The sequence below is a fragment of the Pagrus pagrus genome (assembly GCF_965226575.1).
Source record: "Pagrus pagrus genome assembly, chromosome: 2".
NCBI lineage: Eukaryota > Metazoa > Chordata > Actinopteri > Spariformes > Sparidae > Pagrus > Pagrus pagrus.
Genome location: NC_140186.1, coordinates 6,804,330 through 6,823,347, shown reverse-complemented (window position 1 = coordinate 6,823,347; position 19,018 = coordinate 6,804,330). Strand labels below are relative to the sequence as shown.

At 43.4% G+C, this 19,018-nt stretch overlaps 1 protein-coding gene across 2 annotated transcripts in view; it reads right to left on the bottom strand.

The window, feature by feature from the left end:
• Positions 1-1,299: 1,299 nt before the first annotated feature.
• Positions 1,300-19,018, bottom strand: part of LOC311263979 (protein ELFN1-like) — a 121,921-nt gene continuing 104,202 nt past the window's right edge. For both annotated transcript variants that reach the window (XM_084364450.1, XM_084364451.1), the window contains 4 exons: positions 10,568-11,316; positions 10,331-10,484; positions 9,086-9,252; positions 1,300-6,937 (listed from right to left, as the gene is read on the bottom strand). In XM_084364450.1, coding sequence (XP_084220576.1) covers positions 4,795-6,937; positions 9,086-9,252; positions 10,331-10,484; positions 10,568-10,851 — 2,748 coding nt within the window. In that variant the 5' untranslated portion in view covers positions 10,852-11,316 and the 3' untranslated portion in view covers positions 1,300-4,794. The remainder of the gene's footprint in view (positions 6,938-9,085; positions 9,253-10,330; positions 10,485-10,567; positions 11,317-19,018) is intronic.

Sequence of the window (19,018 nt, the reverse complement as noted above, 5' to 3'; positions counted from 1 at the left end):
TTGGTCGGACCTATTTGAGTACGAATGTAATAACGCAGTAACGACTACATGGCTCAGAGTGTCGTAGGCTGGTGTGGTCCCATCGCAAAATTATCTCCAGTTACTGAATGTTAGCATGATGATATGTTAAAGTTATGCGCTAAACTGAGATGGCGACCACTACCATGGCAGCTGACGTTAGCGTTTAGCTGGCTTTAGGCTGTAGACTTTGAAGAGATCTGAATAACCAGATGAAATTTGAGGCTAAGTGAGAAAATGTAATTTTTATAATCTTGAATTTTCATTATCATGATTGTATCTGTGTTGCTGCGCTATGACCGGTATCTCTGTGGTCTGTATTTGTGTATTGGTCACATTTCCATGCTGTTATTACACTGTGAGTGATGTAATATGGACAATCATAGAGATTCAGGTCATTGACAGTGATCTGATGACCTGATCCAACATTGATAACGAATGTAATTCCACCTGTTGCAGTCGGCATGACAACAGATATATATGATTAGATTTGTTATGTTTGTCAGATAATTCATGACCCTGTTTCTGGCACCAAAACACCTTTAATTTTAATCACACAATTATATAAGTTTGACACTTGTGTATAGTGTTGGACTAAAAAGAGCATAAATTAGATTTTTAACAACGTTATCTGAGCTGTTTACATACTGTATGCCCTTATACTGAACGTAATGACTTTAAACCTCAGTTAAACCAGGTCTGCAGCAGGTTTAAACCTAAGAAACTGTAACCTCAGTAGCAGTAGATGATTTCTACAGGAAACAGCGACCGGGTTCAAACTAAAACCACTGCTGCAGCTTCTGAGGACACAGCATTATGGTTTAAATGATCATGTGATTTTGACCCAGGCAACACCAGTTTAAACCCGCGCTCAACTTTAATCCACAGCTAAGCCAGCATTGCCGGCCCGTGCATGTCTTGTGCTTATTGTTCGACCGTTATTGTTATTTCATTCCAGAAACGGTGTCGCTATTATTCTGGATCATTTTCCAGAATTATAGCGACACTCACTACCAACAGTTGTAACAGGAATTACTTTATTTCAAAAAACTTTCGATTACGTGTTCTGTAGATCGTCAGAGTCAGAGACACAATAGATATCTAAAAACATTTAACACATTACACAAACGGTCTATGGCTGGATACCATTGCAACTGAGTAAAAAGACCCCCTTTTTTTTCAGTCAAGCTAAAGAAATCGATCAAATGTTGTTGAAATGAAAGTCCTGAGTGTGTTTGAAACTTCTGGCATATGTGAGGTTTTCTCCAGGAAAGGAGACAGTGAAAGAAAGGCTATTTTATTGTGCTCATTTTAATCTTTTGACAAGAAAATAAAGAAAGAAAGCCTCTGAGAGATCCTATGGCAGAGCGTTCTCTCTCTCTCTCTCGCTCCTGAGTCAGTCACTAGAAGAATACAACACAAGCTTCCACTGAAGGTTTCCTCGCAGCATGCTCCTCTGTCGTCTCTCTCTCTGTTGTCAGTAAGACCTCTATTTATTTCAACTTTCTAGGCATTGTTGTTTTTCAAAAACACAGTTTCTCTTCATCACGCCTCAAAGAACAGCAGCACTGATTAGGGTCGCTGTCGACCGGTCGCCTCGACCCGCCCGGCTCGTCGTCGTCGTCGTCGTCAGGATTTCTAGACGAGCTCTGCTACTCTCTGACGCGTGATGAACTCAGGCCATTATTGTTCATAAACAGAATGGTAAACAAAAAAACAAAAACAGTAGTTTAATACATCGCTACATTGATATTACTGTTACTCAAAGAATGCTCAAGTGAGGCTTAAGAATCAAGCAATTATAAAATTGCAGTCAGGAAAGTATAAGTTAAGAAACCAGGACTTTTTTTTTTTTTGTTTTTCAAAGCAATGCTAAAGTTAAAAAGATTAAAGAAAATCGAATGTTTTAAGGCTGTTGTTTAGTTAAAGCCACAATCTGGGACGTGTAATGCAGAAACAACCACGGCTCGTCAGTTCCCTTTTTGGACCGGAGTTAGATTGTTTGCTGCAGCAGCCGAGGAATCACGTCGTGGCTGCTGCAGCACGAGGGGAGAAAAAAAAACTGCCTTTGTATTTTTTTATTTTTTTTAACTGCACAAACGAATGTGCTTTCGCAGTGCTACAAACAGCTGTGGCGATTTCACTAACCCGCGATTATGGCTTTAACTGGGCTTAATGACTTGAGCATTCTGAACTCATTATAGCAGAGAAAAAAGATTTTATACAGTGTTTCCTTTCACCAATAAACTTTTCATTGTTCGCCAGCTCTGTTGTTTCTATTGTTCAGTTTTCAGTGTTGTTTCGAGGAGTCAATTCTGTTTCAATTCAGAAAGCGAACTGGATTGCGATTCAGTCGGTATAAGCACTTGTTATTACAAATTGGTTTTCAATACTGTGAAAACTACAAGCTTGTTTAATTGAAAATCCACTGAATTGAAATGTCCTTGACTCCATCCCTGGTTTACAGACTTCTTACATGAGTTATTATAGCACAGTTCAGTATAGAATAAACAGCAGTATTTCTCTTATCACATTTTTCTCCTCTTTACAGCCTCCAGATATATATGTAGTCTCTTTTCACCACGCTAGTGATACTAATCACATTTGACAATAACACTTTTCATATCAGGATCAGTAGAAAGTAGACCTTTGATAAGGCAAAACCCCATTGCTATTACTTCAATAGACGTCTACGGTGGCAATTTTGGGCTTCTTGTGGACAACATTTGGCTCCGTTGGTGGCACAAACTGATGTGAGCAAAGTCGTCCATGAGAATCCGCCCCGAGTGGGCCAGATTGAGTGTTTTGGGGAGCCAAATATTCCTCATTTATCTCCAAATCTGCAAGACAAGTGGCCATCTGAGCAAAGTTTTCTATCGGACAGATGAGGACACTGTTTGAATACAGCTTGTACATCAGAAACAGAAAATCCAGCTGCTGAACAGTGTTAATTTCTCAAAGAATACATTCATCTGTGTGTGGCTGTATGTGTGCATGAGTACATTTGAATGTAACTGTAAGGATGATGGCGGGTCAGTAGCTGGGGCCAGGTCAGGGGCTATAAGGGTCAATTTACTACCACAGTACTTTGGTCTTAGAAATGATTGGAGGATAGAAAGGGGAGCAGTGAGCCAATGGGGGTGGATCGTTTTGTGCAAATCGTCGTTCTGTTTGGCAAACGGATGTGTATCGATGTGAAGGAGAAGAGGTCTGTAAATAGTATTTAAAATCATTTTCAAATACTTCTTTGTGATTTATCAAGTTGGCACGATGGCACCACAGTGGAACCAGATGAATCCACAGAAATTAACAGTAAAAACCTGGGAGAGATGGGAGGAGGAAAAGAAAATGAATCGTTGATAAAACACAGTGGATCTACAGTGTATCGGGAAGGAAGCTGAGAGTTTTAGGTCTTTTTCCTAAGAGTCGTTTTTTGATTTTGAACAGTGCAGATATGTTTCCCCCTGTGGGAATTGAAGACATTCATTTGAAGATTAGAATTTTTAGTTCGATTTTTTCAAAATCAAAAACGTACCGTTGTAAGTGAAGCAGGTAGGTAACTAACTTGGGATTCTGGTTTCTGAAAAGTCTGAAAGATTTCAAAACCCATGTTGTACAAACAAAACAGTCACCTCTGTTGCAAATATAGAACTTCTCTCTCTCATCTGTACAGCGTTCCCTCTTTAGGAGGATGAGGAGCGGGTGTAGCAGGGGTTCACCAAGAGAAAAGACGGGCTTGTTTTTCGGCTCGGCGTAGAGAGCACATTCCTCTTGGTTAGAAAAGAAGAACTCAAATGTCTCGTCCATCACACGGTTTGTCTCTGTTGGTGTGCACTTCTCGGCTGAGAGGTTCAAAAGAGTCAAAACACAGTCACACGACAGAGCCATGCCATATTCAAATAATAGAGTATTAATGATGAGGAGCATAGGAATAATAAGAAGACCAGTAATGTAATAAGAATAATTAATAGTAATAACATATCATTCTAGGTTTTTTTAAATTCTGTATATAAAAACAGTGGCGAGGAGAAGTTGGTACACAGTAGGGCTCTACTATCCCCTTGGTTGATTTGGCACATTAAACTCACTCTCTGTCGAGAGCTACCTACTCGTTCTCAGCACAGTTGAATATTACTGTTGCCTGGCGACCCATCCAGCGTTCGTCGTTTTGATGTTTTTAAATCGTCCAAATCAAGGCAAATCTTTCTTTCGAAGTTTCGTTTCTCGCAGCGGCATCGCAGGGCGCGATGCAACAACCACCACAGCAAAATCTCGTCCGATCCACTGCCGTTAACGACAGTTGGTGAGGTTAATCTGCCGTTATCAGGTTTTGATGAGTGTCAGTCTCGAGGCAGATTAAAAGCCAGGCTGTTCAGGATGGGTTGCCCGGCAACGTTTAAGGTTTCTTCTGATTTTTTTTTTTCCCTTCATTCAAAACTTAGTACAAATAGCTACATAAGTCTGAGCTATAATTTTCATTACATTACAAAAAGTAACTCAGTCTCTCTATAAGTTATGATTTTTGTTGTTCAATGTAATATATTAGTTTGGTCCTCCTTCATGTTCTCAGAAGCAAAGGCTTGGTTTGTGTAAAGTGTGAGCCGATGTGTGTGTATGTGTTTGTATATAGGTGTGTGTGTGCAATCTGATTCGTTAGATCCTGTAAGTTGTGTGCGTTTGTGTTTATTTACAGGTCTGTGTATCTGTATCAATATGTTATGGGTGCAGTGTTGGTGTTTTCCATCTTCAGAGTGTTTGGGGTCTCCAGATGTGGGATCAGGTCTTCTGCTGGGCGGACACACCCTTCCAGTAGTCCAGTATGTCGTGAAGATCCTCATCCTTGGCAAACTGAACTTTTCGCCTCAGCGCGTGTCCGGCTGCCACGTATCCTTCGTCCTCCATGGACGCCTGCCGGTGCCTCTTGCGGTGCAGCTTGAACCTCTCCCACAGCCCCAGGGTCGGGGTGCAGAGGAGCCCTTCCTCCTCCTCGTCTTCATCTGGGCTGGAGCAGTAGCTGAGGTTGTGGTACTGGGGCGACAGTGGGTAGTGTGGCGAGAGCTGGGAGTAGGCCAGCTCCCGCTGCTTGGCCTGCCTGCTGAGGGTGAGGGGGTCTAACACGGAGGGCTTACGGCCCCCTGGGTGGTGGTGGAGCTCCTGTAGGATCTGGGGGTGGTGCTGCAGATCCTGGAGGTGCTGCTGGGAGCCGGGATAGGAGTGGCGGTGTTCATTGTACTGGCGGATTCTCTGGGCTTCAGCTCGTAGGATAGCTGCTGCTGGGGTGACTGTGCGGATGGCCTCTCCACCTCCCCTTTCTCCCCTTTCTCCCCTTTCGCCCCTTTCTCCCCTTTCTCCCCTCTCTCCAGGTGAGGTCCTCTCGATATAACGGGTCTCTGACGTGTGGTAGCCTCCCTCTGAGCGGAATGAGCGAGGGCTCCGGGCAGAGCCTGGAGAAGAGGAGGTGCTGGGCCTTTTGGATGTTGGAGGAGCCTCCATGCTGTGGTGTCGCTGTAGTGAATGATGGTAGCTTCTCCCCCTCTCTTCCCTTCCTCCTCTTCCTCCCTTATACACCGGGGAGAGGAACTCGCCTCCTCTATCTCCTCTCTCTACTTGCTCAGAGAGAAGCACCAGCTGCGGCTCAGCGGTGGAGACGGCCCCTCCGCCAGCAGAAGAGGGGGATTTCATCCCCTGTTGAAAGGAGGTAGACTCAGATTTGAGAGCATCTATGCAGTTGTTGATGATCTGGTTCACTTTATCGACTTCTTTAGCGATGGTTGAGATCTCTGCTACTGAGCCCTGGGGATTTGCTTGTGGCGACATCTCTCTTTCTCGCTCACGCTCTCTTTCTCGCTCTCTCTCCCGCTCTCTCTCCCTTTCAATGCCGGACCCTCTCACCTCCATATAGTTAAGTTTAGCAGGCTTGTGCGGCGGTGTTTCTATCACCTCCTGCAACTTGTATGGATCTATCTCGCCACCCTGAGGCAGGTAGGGCATTCTGGACAGGCTGTCCCCAGCAGCAAGCTTCTGGGATCCTCCACTCCCTCCCTCTATATCCCCTTCTCCACCATACTTGAGCTCTATCAGAGTCCTCTGGATCCTGCTCATCTTCCTCTCCTTCTCTTCCATGATCCTCCTCTTCCTCAGGCAGTGGACAACTAGGCCAAGGAAGAGTAGCATGCCGAACAAACAGCCTAAAATAGTCATAATGTAGTGGGTGGCTGACGACTGATTGGCTATCCTTGCACCCCCGGCCCGGCGGCCAGTGGAGATGGTCAGGCAGGTGTGGTTGAAGCGCAAGGAGTTTCGTATAGATGCCACACAGTACGTGTAGTCCGTGTTAGGTTTTAAGTTCTTTAGCTCAATATCTTCTCTTTGATTTTTGAGATTCTGGATATCTGTGAAGAAGCTGTTGTTGTAAAGCACCAGGATGTACATTTTCCTGTACGGATGAGGAATCTGAACCGTTATCACAGCGCTCGAATGTAGCACCTGCTTCAGCATCATGATTGGATTGGCTTCAGAGATAATCGGGCCCGAGTTGATTTCCTCTTCGGGAATCGTTCCAGAAGAACAATCCTCCAGTACGCAGGGAGAGGAAAAATCCGGGGCCATGGTGGTAGAGTCGCCCCCGCCGAGGATATAGAATGATGTCACACTGCTGCCGTCGTCCGTGCATACGAGACTTAACACGTGCAGAGCGTTGCGTTGGGTAGGCATGCGGGGGTTCTGGCTCAGGAGGTTGTAGCCAAAGAATCCTTGAGGCGAGTCGCACACCATCCTCTCACTGGTCCTGTTGGGGAAGGCCGAGAGCCAGCGCAGGAAACCCAGCAGCTCACAGGAGCAGTTGAAGGGGTTGGTGTAAAGTTCACAGGTGGTCAGCTTAGAGAGTCCAGAGAACAAACTACCATCCAGCACCTGGATCCTGAAAAGAGACAAAGGAGACATCATAGATTTAAATTTTCAGCTTCAGATACACTCACATGGCTCAATACAGTATCACCAATCTGTCACAATAAAAATGTCATTTTCGTAACACTGAGGGAATTCAGACTTGGTATTAACATTAGTCTTGAGTGATCCGATTACAAGTAGACAGCTCTAGGTCCGTCAGTTCACACCTGGCATTAACATGCATCTGACCATCTCCCTACTCTTAACAGTTGATTTGATAACGATGATTTTTACACCAATAAGAAATATCTTGTAAACTAAAAGAAAAAATCATTTGCCGAATTTTCGAGAAGGCCCAGATAATTCAGAATTTGTTTTGGACAGCGTTTCACAAAGTTTATAAAGATCCTACTAACTCAACAACTCACAAAATTTAAAGATTTTTTAAGGGACTCAGGACGCATGTTGATACCAGCTGTGACTGTCAATGTCAGACCCATGTTGATACAAAAAACACCTTTTTTATCCACAGATTCTTCCCTCTTGTCAAAACCGTTCTCCCTCCCTCGAGTGACATCACAATCATGTGGGTCATGTTGACAGACTCTGCAAAGCTTCTTCTGGAGCTGCAGAAGGCTATATGCTGTATTTTCAGTACTTTTCTATCAAATATGCAGCAGTACTCCGAGACCTGTCCACAGATTTTGATGTGTAAAATCAGTTCACTTCCCCTTTTAAAGCACTTCTTACAGAGGCTTCTTATATCTTAGTTTATGGTGTTCAACATCTCCCAGAATACCATTCAACAAGCCCAAAAGAACAGTTAAACCTGTTACTATTACATTTAAGTCAAGAAATCAATACCAGTTTACAGAACCGATGGCAAGAACAAGACAGTTATACCCACTGAGAAAGAGTAGGAATCTCAACTTGTATTGAAAAGACAGCTTGTTTGCAGCATTGCATCATGCTTTACTGAGGAAAAGGACTATCTCTGCATCCCCTGCAGTGCTTTCTTTTTCCTGGTAAGTCTGCCCAACATCAGTGCAAATTGGTGAATTTGGAAGTCAGCCCTCTGGGCGATGACGCCGAGCCTGTTTTAAGAAACTTACTGCATTCTTTCATTTAGCTTTGCTGTGCTGGAAATGTTTAAACTGTTTTTTTTATTACTTGTTTTTGATGTTTTTGTTATCATATACTGAAGAAACAGCTCACCGGGGGTAATACAGCACAACTCGTATAATAATAGTTAGCTTTGTGTTAAGGGTTACTTTTGCAATTGTCCCAGGAAGAGTGTCTTTTGATGTATCTCACAAACACGCATAGAAACCCAGTGAAAACTCACTTAGCAGACAAATTACAGAGTAAAACGCGATGACACTGGTATGATGAGTTCATATTTCCAAGACTTTTCTTTCTATGTGATATTCTTGTTCCTATGAAATAACCATTTTAAACAATACTTTCACAGTCCTCGGGAAAAGGTCAGTTTTTCCATATCATACATTTCCTTTACAGTCGCAATTCACTCTCCTCTTACTGGTTGTTCCAGGACCAGGGCCAGTATTACATGGAGATTTCTTGAAATCTGTAATATTGGGGGAGGATGTCTGTGATCTTAATCTCAATCTGTCATGTCCATAATTCATATGATAAAATTAGCTCCGTACGAATCAGCATGTCGGTGATTTGTAGTTACATTTCTCCTTAAACATCTGCTTTCTGTTGTCAGACAGCTGCACAGGTAAGAAATGTGCTTGTGGCTCAAAATGGTATGTTTAACAGCAGTTAACAGTTGCGCTGTATGATCTGCTGTACTGACGTTTCAGTGTGATGACAGAGAAGGTTGGCGGCGATGAAAGGTTGTCATATTCAAGTACACAGCTGCAAATGTGTAGTTTTAGTTGCAACACATGCAGAAAGTGGGCAAATCAACTCGAACCTATAATATTAATGTTGCTGCTGAAGATCATATTCAGGAGATGATGTCGGTAATTTTTGTCACACGAACACTTCAGGTGGTAATTTCCAAATCACAAGAGGTTCCCTGGTAATATAAGTCCTGTGTTAATAGGCCTTATGTCATCTAATTAATTAATCAACTAACTGTTTCAGCACTATGACAGCTTGTTTTCCCTCTCTGTCATTAGACACACACATACATGGACCCAGGTGATACCTGTTCATGGAGAGGTCTATATTCTCTATGTTGGGGCATTCCCAGAAGGTATTGGGTGTAACAGTCTCAATGAGGTTGGCTTGCAAGTAGAGATACTGCAGCTTGCCCAGGCCCCGCAGCATCCCCTCTGTCAGGTTCCTTAACTTGTTAAAACCCATCTGGAGAACCTGGGGAGACAAAGACAAGTGGGATTATTCTAATCTCTGAAGAGGCGGCCAGCGCCAGGCATCACTCACCGCGAGCCGGGAACATACAGAACAAACAAACAACAGTTCTGTACAATTCATGTTTCACATGGTGATCTAAGCCTCTATGCTGTGCTGAATTTACTAAGATCCTGTTCACATTTTACCTCCTGGCACCGCTCCAGCAGCCGGGGTAGATGTGTGAGCATGCCAGCTCATTATGGCCGCACTCTGCAACACTTTCGCTTCAATGTCTCTGGAAGCCATAATGAGAGGGTGTTGTCTTTCATGTGTACGCGTGTAATACTGGGAGATTTTGGATCCTTTACTTAAGAGAAAGTATCAGTAACACAGTGTAAAAATACTCATTTTGATTACAGTTACTTCTAAGTCCTTTAATCAAAAGCTTACTTAGGTAAAACTACTGGAGTATTATCAGCAAAATGTACTTAAACTGGCAGTAGACAACTCTTTTGTTTCTACTTATCCTTCTTAAGAAATACTGATTGCACAGTATAAATATGACACTACGTATAAATTGTTCTAGCTTTAATTATGCTACTCGGTCTGCCACTGGGTTCGATCTTTCCCGGAAAAATGAAATTACGGTACAAAGAAAGCGTGTCTGCCTTTTGCGCAACCAAAACAGGAAGAGGCATCGATTTCCCCGGTAGCTATCCACAGGTAACGGTGGAACAACTGAATTAACAGTGGAAACTTTACAAGAGAAAGCTGATGGGAGGCAAGGAAGGCGAAGAGGGAGAGAAACCGAGGTAAAAACCTTTGCCTTTGACAGTAGCCATTTTGCACAAGTGGCAATACCACAGAGAAACGCAAGGGGGGAGGGAAAGTTGAAAAGTTGTCTATTTCTAAATATAAAAAGTAATGGTGATCATTATGATGAAGTTAAGGGTGTTGTGCAACAATTCAAAAACAGTATCTTACTTTACTTATTTTATACCTTATCAAATCTTCTGATTGTGAAACTTTAACATCATAACTTTAAAATAAATGAATGAATGAATGTATTTGTGTGGTTGTACGTTATGTTGTTGCTCACCTGCAGGTTGAATTGTGCTGAGAACGCTCCGTCCTCCACATAGCTGATGTCGTTCTTGGTGAGGTTCAGATAGGTGAGGTTGCCAAAGCGACTCAGCGAAGAATAATGCACCGAGCGTATCTTGTTCTCGTTCAGCCTCAGATCCACAATGGTGCTGTTGAGAGAAGTTTGAAGGTCGTTTTTGGAGAGATGCGAAATAACGTCGACCAAAGTCACTTTTACCGTAACTTTTCTCACCTGTTAATGTGGGAGGGGATGGCCTCGTAAGGCGGCTGGTTCATACTGCAGATAGCCAGCCACACGAAGCCTTTCTCCCCTTCGATGAGCCAGCAGTCGGCTGTTACCATTGGCAACCGCATTATTGACAGCAGGGCGAGCCAACAGAGGAAGGAGCTGGCTGTGGACAGGACCGCTGATGAAGAGCCTCCAGTTACGTTATGTCTCTGCCGTCCCTGTCCTGTTCTCTGGGCCATTTGGGATGTCATCACAATATCCATTGGAGAAAGCCGACCAGAGACCATCTAACATTTATTCATGCAGGCGAGCGCCATTTGAAAGGGAGTGAGGGCTGCTTTATAGAGTCATATATTAGTTTATGGTGACCCGGTGTTGTCGTCAGATTTGCGTCTGCTCTGCTTGAGGTATAGTCACAACATGGTAAAACACTCCCGTTTCTCCTTAGCTTCTCTTAACCGTACGGCAAGTTGAAGTTTGAGTCGAAGTCGTGTTCAGGATTAAGGATTTATGTGCAGGACATGATGGATCACTTCATCGGCAGTATGTGTGTCTAGGTAAAGTGTATCAGTTGTTCAATTAGGGGGTCACATTTGATTTGTTATGTATAAATTGGCAAGCGGAAGTTGTCCTGGTGCCAGATTGGCTGGTTCTCATGTCTTCTGTGGCCATCTGCATATCTGATTAGACAAGCACCTCTTTTCTTTCTTCCTCATTGCTCTCTGCTCTGTACTTGGTGTGAGAACTCGTCCCTGGAGGGAGAGAGAGAGAGAGAGAGAGAGAGAGAGGAGGAGGGTGTTAGAAGAGAGGCGCTAATGAAACACAGTGGTTTATTCTGTGAGATACCAACAAACACAACCCTGTTACCAGCATGATGAGATAGAGGTAGTTATTTCTTCTTATATAACGGGGCTGGCGCAAACACATTTATGCATGCACACACACATTTGCCGTACTCATAAGACTTTTCTTGACAAGTCCAATTAGCGCACATCGGTGCAGATACACAAAAAGCACCTGCAAATCTTATAAATACACACAGCTCGTCCCCGCTGTACGTACACACATTTTCCGCCACACTTTTAGCCTCGAGTGCCTTGATAGGCCTGGGCTAAGAATGGCCGCTACTCTGATACTGTATCTAATTAATTAATCTGCTCCAAATAAAACACTTCCTGGGAAAACAGCTGATGTCTGATGGAACAGGAGAGATGAAGGAGGGCAGAGAACAGAGAGAGGCTCGCAAAGCGCGGTGGAGTGGCGAGGCGGAGGAGGGAAAAAGTGGGTGCAAGGGAGTGTTGAGGAGTGATGTTTGTGGGGAGGGAGGATGGCGAGATGGAGTAAAGAGGGAAGTGGAGGGAGGGGTGAGGCAGTGAAAGAGGCAGTGATTCTGTGAGAAAGAGACGAGGCTGGGAAGAGAGAGGGCTGCAGAGTGGCTCTCTGTCTGGGGAATGTGCTAGAATAGTGGCTTCCTCTTCTCTTTGAGAGCCTGTTTCTCAGCTTTGAGAGCAGCAAACAGGATGTGACATCACGGAGGTGAAGGAGAAAGGAGCAAAAGGTCCGGCCTTCCTCACAAACATCTTTTGGCTGCTGTTCCCTCCTTATTGATTACGGATGAATAGCGAGGCAGAGAGGTGCTGATGTGTCACCTCTAATCTGAGAAGGAGGGTAATGCTTTTTGTGAATGGGACAGAGCGTCTCTGAACTACTGGCATCCTTGTAGAGAGCGAAAAGTCCTGAGTCCTGTGTTATCTCCCAGGGGTCTCTCTGATCTTTCATCTAAAGAAGTGAAACCTGTTGATGGAGTATGCATTAGATAATCAAGTATCTACTGCAGCATTCGATGGATTTCATGGATTTAGGGAGCAGCTAGGAAGGGACTTTGTGTTGGTGTTTACAGTAGCAAAAATAGTTTTAAATGTGCGTTACGTTACGTTAATTTTATGACGCATCAAAGTTGCTCAGTTGAGCTGTAATTAAAAACAACTACCGTGATTATTGACCAGCATGGCAGCATGTGTGGCATAAATCATTCAATCACCTTTCAAACAACTCAAATACAATTGAAAGTGCCGCACATGCGATTGACAAAAACAAAAATGCATCATTACAGCTGTTTATTATCCGTGATGTTGACTATCGCTCTCTTCTCATATCACTCCGGCTCCTTAGCTTAGCTGCCATCTCTGCTGGCTGAACAAGACAAAGACCCTGCAGCCACACTGGTGCGACAGTGCTAACATGCTAAGGTTTTGCATGTATTATGTTTACCATGTTCTTTATCTTAGTTTAGCCTGTTAGCATTCTATCACTTGCTAATTAGAAGTTAACACATTGTAGTTGAGGTTGATGTCGTTAGTTTTGCAGGTATTTTGTCATAAACCAAAGTATCTGACAAATGAACGTTTTGGCCTGATGATGGCCCTGGATGAGAAGTTGGAGGCTCACCAAAGATATTATACAGTTATTGTAACCCTGAGGGGAGCATAAATGTGTGGACAAAATGTCATGTTGCTTCATCTTATAGCAGTTGAGACATTTCCTTGACATCCTCAGAGCTGCAGCACTAGCATCTATAAGGGGTCGGTATTTTGATACCTCAAGTATTAGTACAACCAATACTCAAACTGGACCGATGCAATAGTGATCCTTCTCGTGTTATATTAAGCTATCGGAACATGAGCACACTTCTTAGTTCATGGCAGGGGGTCTTGTACAGTGTCATTTAGATTACGCATGCCTTTCCTTGCATAATCTCCTTTTATGATGTCCTAAAGTGCCTGTGTAACGACTTCACCAGAATTGAGGAATACCATAATTACGCCACACAGATTACAACTGATTTGGTTCCCTTTAGGTTCAAGAGCTGTACGAGGGAGGACAGCTTCCTGTACTCAGCTGCCATTCAGTGGATCGCTACCAATGAGCATTAAGATGATTAACTCTGTACTTAGCATTAAGTCCTGGCGTTAAGGCTGCATGGAACAGTGGCTATAATGCTGATGTTTCAGGTACTTTTCAATTAAGGATTATGGGACCAGTGCGCACTTTACCTGCTCTGGATACTGGGATGTTTTCTGAATTGATATCATTCTACATAATAAAGACGATCAATCAGTTCCTGCACATTTCTTTTGTTTACCATCAAAATCTGTCTTGTGTTAAAACGTGTGTGATCGTCTGGTGGTGATGGAGATGTGTTCAGAAGCCTTTTAATGATCTCCCCCACACATATACATCATCAGTCACGTTAAATAATAAAATTATTGATATTGATATTTGTGATTCTGGCCCTGGTTCTACTTGGCATCATACTGAAATCAGATTTTGTCACATTGCCCATCCCTACTGTTCGGCGCTCCTCGTTCATTCTCACAGCTCATCAGTCAACTGGCGTCGGCCTGTCTTTCAGCCTGGTGACATTTAATCTGCAACAGCTTTGGCCTTGTGGGACATGGTGTTTTTAAAGGCAGAAATATTAAGTAGACCGAAAAACAAAAATACATTTAAAACTTGCACCATCCTCGTCTAGACAAAATGGAGTGGATCACACGGCATTCTGGTCAGGATTTCAGTCATTTGTTTTTTGGTAATGTGATTTTGAAAGGAAGGAGGAAGTTCTGATCTCGCCTTTCTATATAAACATCAGAAATGCACACTTGTAGGTGTGCACACGCACACGCATAGGCTTTTCCATCCAGTCAGCACAATCTATAATTGATGCTGAGACTTCCTCCCACATAGCATGAGACAAACTACCCAGATAGGCCACCAGAGAAAGGGTATGAACTGCTGCCAGCCACACAAACAAACAAACAAACACATATGCACAGGAAGTGTCCATTTTGCTGACCAAGGGTTAAGCCCGGGTAAACAAGCTGTTGAGAACGGAGAACACGAGGGTGTATCGAGGATGCAGAGCAGACGGGGAGGCCAGACAGTTTAGTTAACACGCGGAGACGGCTGAATTCTGCCTGACCTCTTTTTGTATCGAGGTAAGTGATGTCGGCTGAAGAGCCACGAGACAGAGGAGCAGCGGAGAGCAGAAACAGATACAGTAGCAGTAACTGGTTTGTACTTAACCTACTTTTGTAGTAAATACACTTGTAGTAGCTAACGTGAAATACGCAGAAGGAACTGTTAGGAGTCTGTCGGCCTCTTTTCCATTTTGCATCATTCATCGCCTTCCCCCGACCGTGCTCCAGCTCTCAGCGCACCCTTCACACACGCCGCTGCCTCGGCTGCTGAGAACAATCCTGTGGAATATTCCAGCACTCAGCATCATGACCGACTCGCTTTCCAGTCGTGTCACACTCAAAGATTTATAGGGTACAAACCGTCATATGGAGGGGAGGGAGACCGAGGTGGACTCTAACCTTGCTTTACTGAAAGGGTGACTGGTTACACTGTGTGGACCGTGGTGGTTTCAGGATATATTGCGTCGAGGCACACGTTTTCTGAGAAAGAAAAAAAAAACAAAAACGTGTGAAAAACCTTGAGTGTTAAGAACCGGGCTCAGTACTCTGATACACACCAACAGACAGCGGTGCGTCACCTTTCTCACACACTCTGCTTAATAGCAGGGTACTGAGGCTCTCGACACGAGTGTTTTTTGGTGTAACATCCCCATTATACACACCGTCAGAAGCAGCCAAACTTGCTTCCAAAAACACAAAAAAAAAAAAAGTCCAGCATCCTCCGACTCAATGGCAATGATGCCGTTGTAAAACCGACATCTTGTACCAGCCAGCCAGCAGCTTGTCGGAAGTAAACTAACGGCAGCGAGCAAGGCAAGTTGACAAATGTATATTGAAAAAGTTTAAAGCCTCAGCAACAGAAAACAACATCTTTATTGTGTTTCCGATCCTCGATTCTCCTCTCTGTCGCACAAATATCCAGAGTTGAGCCTAAAAGATACAAGAAAGATGTTGTATCCTGTTGAGGAGTGTTAAAGCTTTTCTTTCTACGTCTGCCAAGAAAGCTGGGTTTCCAATCCCGTTTGTTTGGTACTTAACAGATCTCAGTGACATCTGGTTAGGGGGTTAGGCCACGGGCCAAAGAAGAAGTGGTTACGTTTTGGTGCGGATCCAGAGTTGACTGACTAATACTCTTATCTGAAGAACATCCTGTGCATGCATTCATTGTTTGCCAGTGATGTGCGTGTATTTTGATCCAGATGCTGATTACCCTATTGAATAGTTCTCTTAATTAAAACACCAAGAAATGAGATGATTGTACAGGTTTGGTTAAAGTATGCACTCAATTTGTGCGTTCTCATTTGCTGTGATTTAGTTCCAAATGATTTGTTATTAATTGGCCACATCTGCTGCTGTTTATTTCCGTGGGAGCTGCCGACCAAGGAATAATCCGGCACAAAACTCCTGTTAAAGCCTCAACAACAAACAAAACATGATAGTTGCCTGCCTTCAGTCTTTATACGGTCTCTTTACTGTAGCTTCATATTTAACATACAGACATGAGCGGTAGTGATCTTCTCATCTCTTGGCGAGAAAACAAGCATATATCTCAATATGTCTGTCTTCAAATGTAACTGTTGTATGTCACAACCCTCGGCCAGGGGGACTTAAAACGAAGTCTAAGTAACTCTGGTTTTTGTCTTGGTACTCACCAGAGTTATTGCTGGGATCTGGGAACACGGCAAACGTCACTACTACAAAGTTAAACAGTGAGCAGCCAGACGATCAGACAGGCTGTAAACAAGCCAGTAAACAGTTTAGTCAGATTATTTAATGCACTTCATTTGGAGGTAAATGGTTTATGTGAGAGCTCCAGAAATGTCAGTATTAATCCCTCATTGGACAGGAGCTGTGTGCACGCTCAGCTACGGGAAGTGCTGTAGGTCAAAGCTGCAACAGGAAGTCATCTCATGAACTGATGGATGTTTTTTAACAAACTGTTTGGATAATTTTACTTTTTGCCTTCATTTAAATACATTTGGTTTATTTAAAATCTGCGTGACCGTTCCAAACTGGTCGGTTTTCTCGCAGGGTAAAATGTTATCGTTAATAAAATGATTGTGTCACATCTCTTTTGTGCAAAAACAGCAGAAAAACAGGGATACTAGCAGAAAAACAGAGGAGCAAAAGTAGAAGTGAGAATGAAGATGAGTTATTTTGTGCTCAACATACTTTTGGCCCCCAAAAATAAAATAAAATGGCCAAAACTATCAAAATAAAACTATTGTCGTAGATTTTTGTCTCCACAATGTGATGAATACCAATTCAAAACACACACACACACACACACACACACACCATCCCAGCACCCAACTGTCCCTTTCTCTTCCCTGTGAAGGATGAACAGCACTTAGGAGATGGGTTACACTTCTGGGCAGGTTGTAAGCGAGCCAGAAATATGAGCACATTAATAACAGGAGCACATTAAAATATGCACGTGCAGCTCATGGACACGCTGCACATCTCGGTGTGTATTGGGGCGTCTCACACTCTCGCCACTACTCCCATTACTATTCCGAACCGGTGTGGAAAACAGCAGCGCCCAACAAAGCTGCAGGGAGCCATCAACAGAAAAATGATGATGGAGGAAAAGCAGGATGACAAATGGCCCGTGATGCCCGTATGAGGGGCCGTACGTGTGTGTGTGTTTGGACTGTAAATCCATATAAAGTTGTAGTTGATTGTGAGGGAAACTCCTCTGAGGTAATGATGAAGAGTCTGTTATTCACTGTTCGGCACCCAAGGGAAGGAAGGACGATGGGATTGCATTTGTTGCAACGAGGAATCAAAATGTGGTGTTGTTATCTGCAGTGAACAAAAAAATAGACATTGTATAAAAACAAGTGTGTAAAAATATGTGCCCAGTGCTAAAATATATAACAATATCTATAGCAATATGAAAATGTTAAACATATATGTGCATGATACTAAAAGAAACAAGGCATTGATTTAATCGAATGCACATGAGCCTCACTGTTTACCATTCACTCTATGTACGCTGCGTCACAGCTGTGTTAACTTACTGCTACGCAAACCCACCTAGCGCTGATGTGTCATTTAGAAAGCATTTAACTGGCAAAACTCGGTGTCATTCGTCGCTTTTATTTGGCACTTTTCGACGGCGGATCAGTTTTAAACACTGTACAGAGTAATAAAACATGACCGAGCAGCCACGCCGAGCTGTTAGACGAAGAGCTGAAGGTGACAGGCTGCACACCTTCAGCTCCTCGGCAAGTTAACCCACTCCGTGTCCTGCTGCCGCGTGGAAAGTCTCGCAAGCATGAAATCAGATCGCGGTCGCAATTATTTGTGACTGACTTCTTATTAAAACAGTGTTCGGCTTCACTCTAAACAGATTCACCAGCTGGTTTTCTGGTCGTCGCATTTCTGACGGAGAAAATACGACAAAGTTGCTGTTGCTGTGAGTTTTCACGGTCTGGTTATTTGCTGTCGCCGTAAATGGACCCAACAAAGAGAGACAGCCGACGACTCAGCAGGTGTAGAGATATGAACCAACAGTACCTTCAAGGTAACGTTCACGTTTCATCCCAGGGTCACGATTCTCCCGTGTTTCTCCCGATTTATGACAACTTTTCAAACTTTTTTTCAACGTCTGATGTTTCTGTTACCTTGAAAAACATTATAGATATCGCTGGGTTTGATGTTACGTAACTACACAACTCAACAAAAACACATTTCAATGTATAACTGTTTCTGGCTATTTTAATGCGGAAATGTTACATATTATATCTTTGAGGCCTCAGAGGCCTTAATCTTACATGCTGTATGTCCAAAAACAGTTTTATCTTCTTTTGAAAAGTGGAAAATTATGCATAAAAGCAGCTCTATCATTTTACTTCATATTTCCTTACACAAGAAGCGCAGAGAATTCAAAGTTGTGTTCAACTTTCATGTTTTCCTTCTGACTGCAAAGTTCTCGATTCTGCTTTGAAACGCTCTCCAGCTGCTCGGCGAGCGCTGTCACAGGCAGCTCCTCTTAATGCCGTATGTATCCTTAAATTTTCCAGGCTATTTTTGGATCGCTCCCAAATAATTTAGGTATTTATGTAACACAGAGATATGGACGTTAGTGGCGTACAGTTCTCCCTTTGTTGCCTCGAGCCCTGACAGAGATGTACTCGACAGTCTTTATGATGCTTCGGGTTCATCGTTTAAATTTGTCTGCTTAAAGGCTTGAAAATTCAGAAACTCATTTCTCTGCCGGAGTTCAAAGCCTTTCGTCGGAGCGGCGCCAGATGAATCCATGGGAGTTGTCATCGCTCTGAATAAGTTGTTGGTTTTGGGGCTTTTTGGGATGCTAGTCCTTTGTCTCGCAGTCTTTGTGTCTGTCTGTCCGTCCCCAGAACCTCTTCTATTATTTATCCAAAACTTCACCCACAGTGTGCTTCCACCTCGTCGGTGAGGTCTCCCTCGCAGATTTTTAGATTTCAGATGCTGTAACCTGGTTAAATATAGA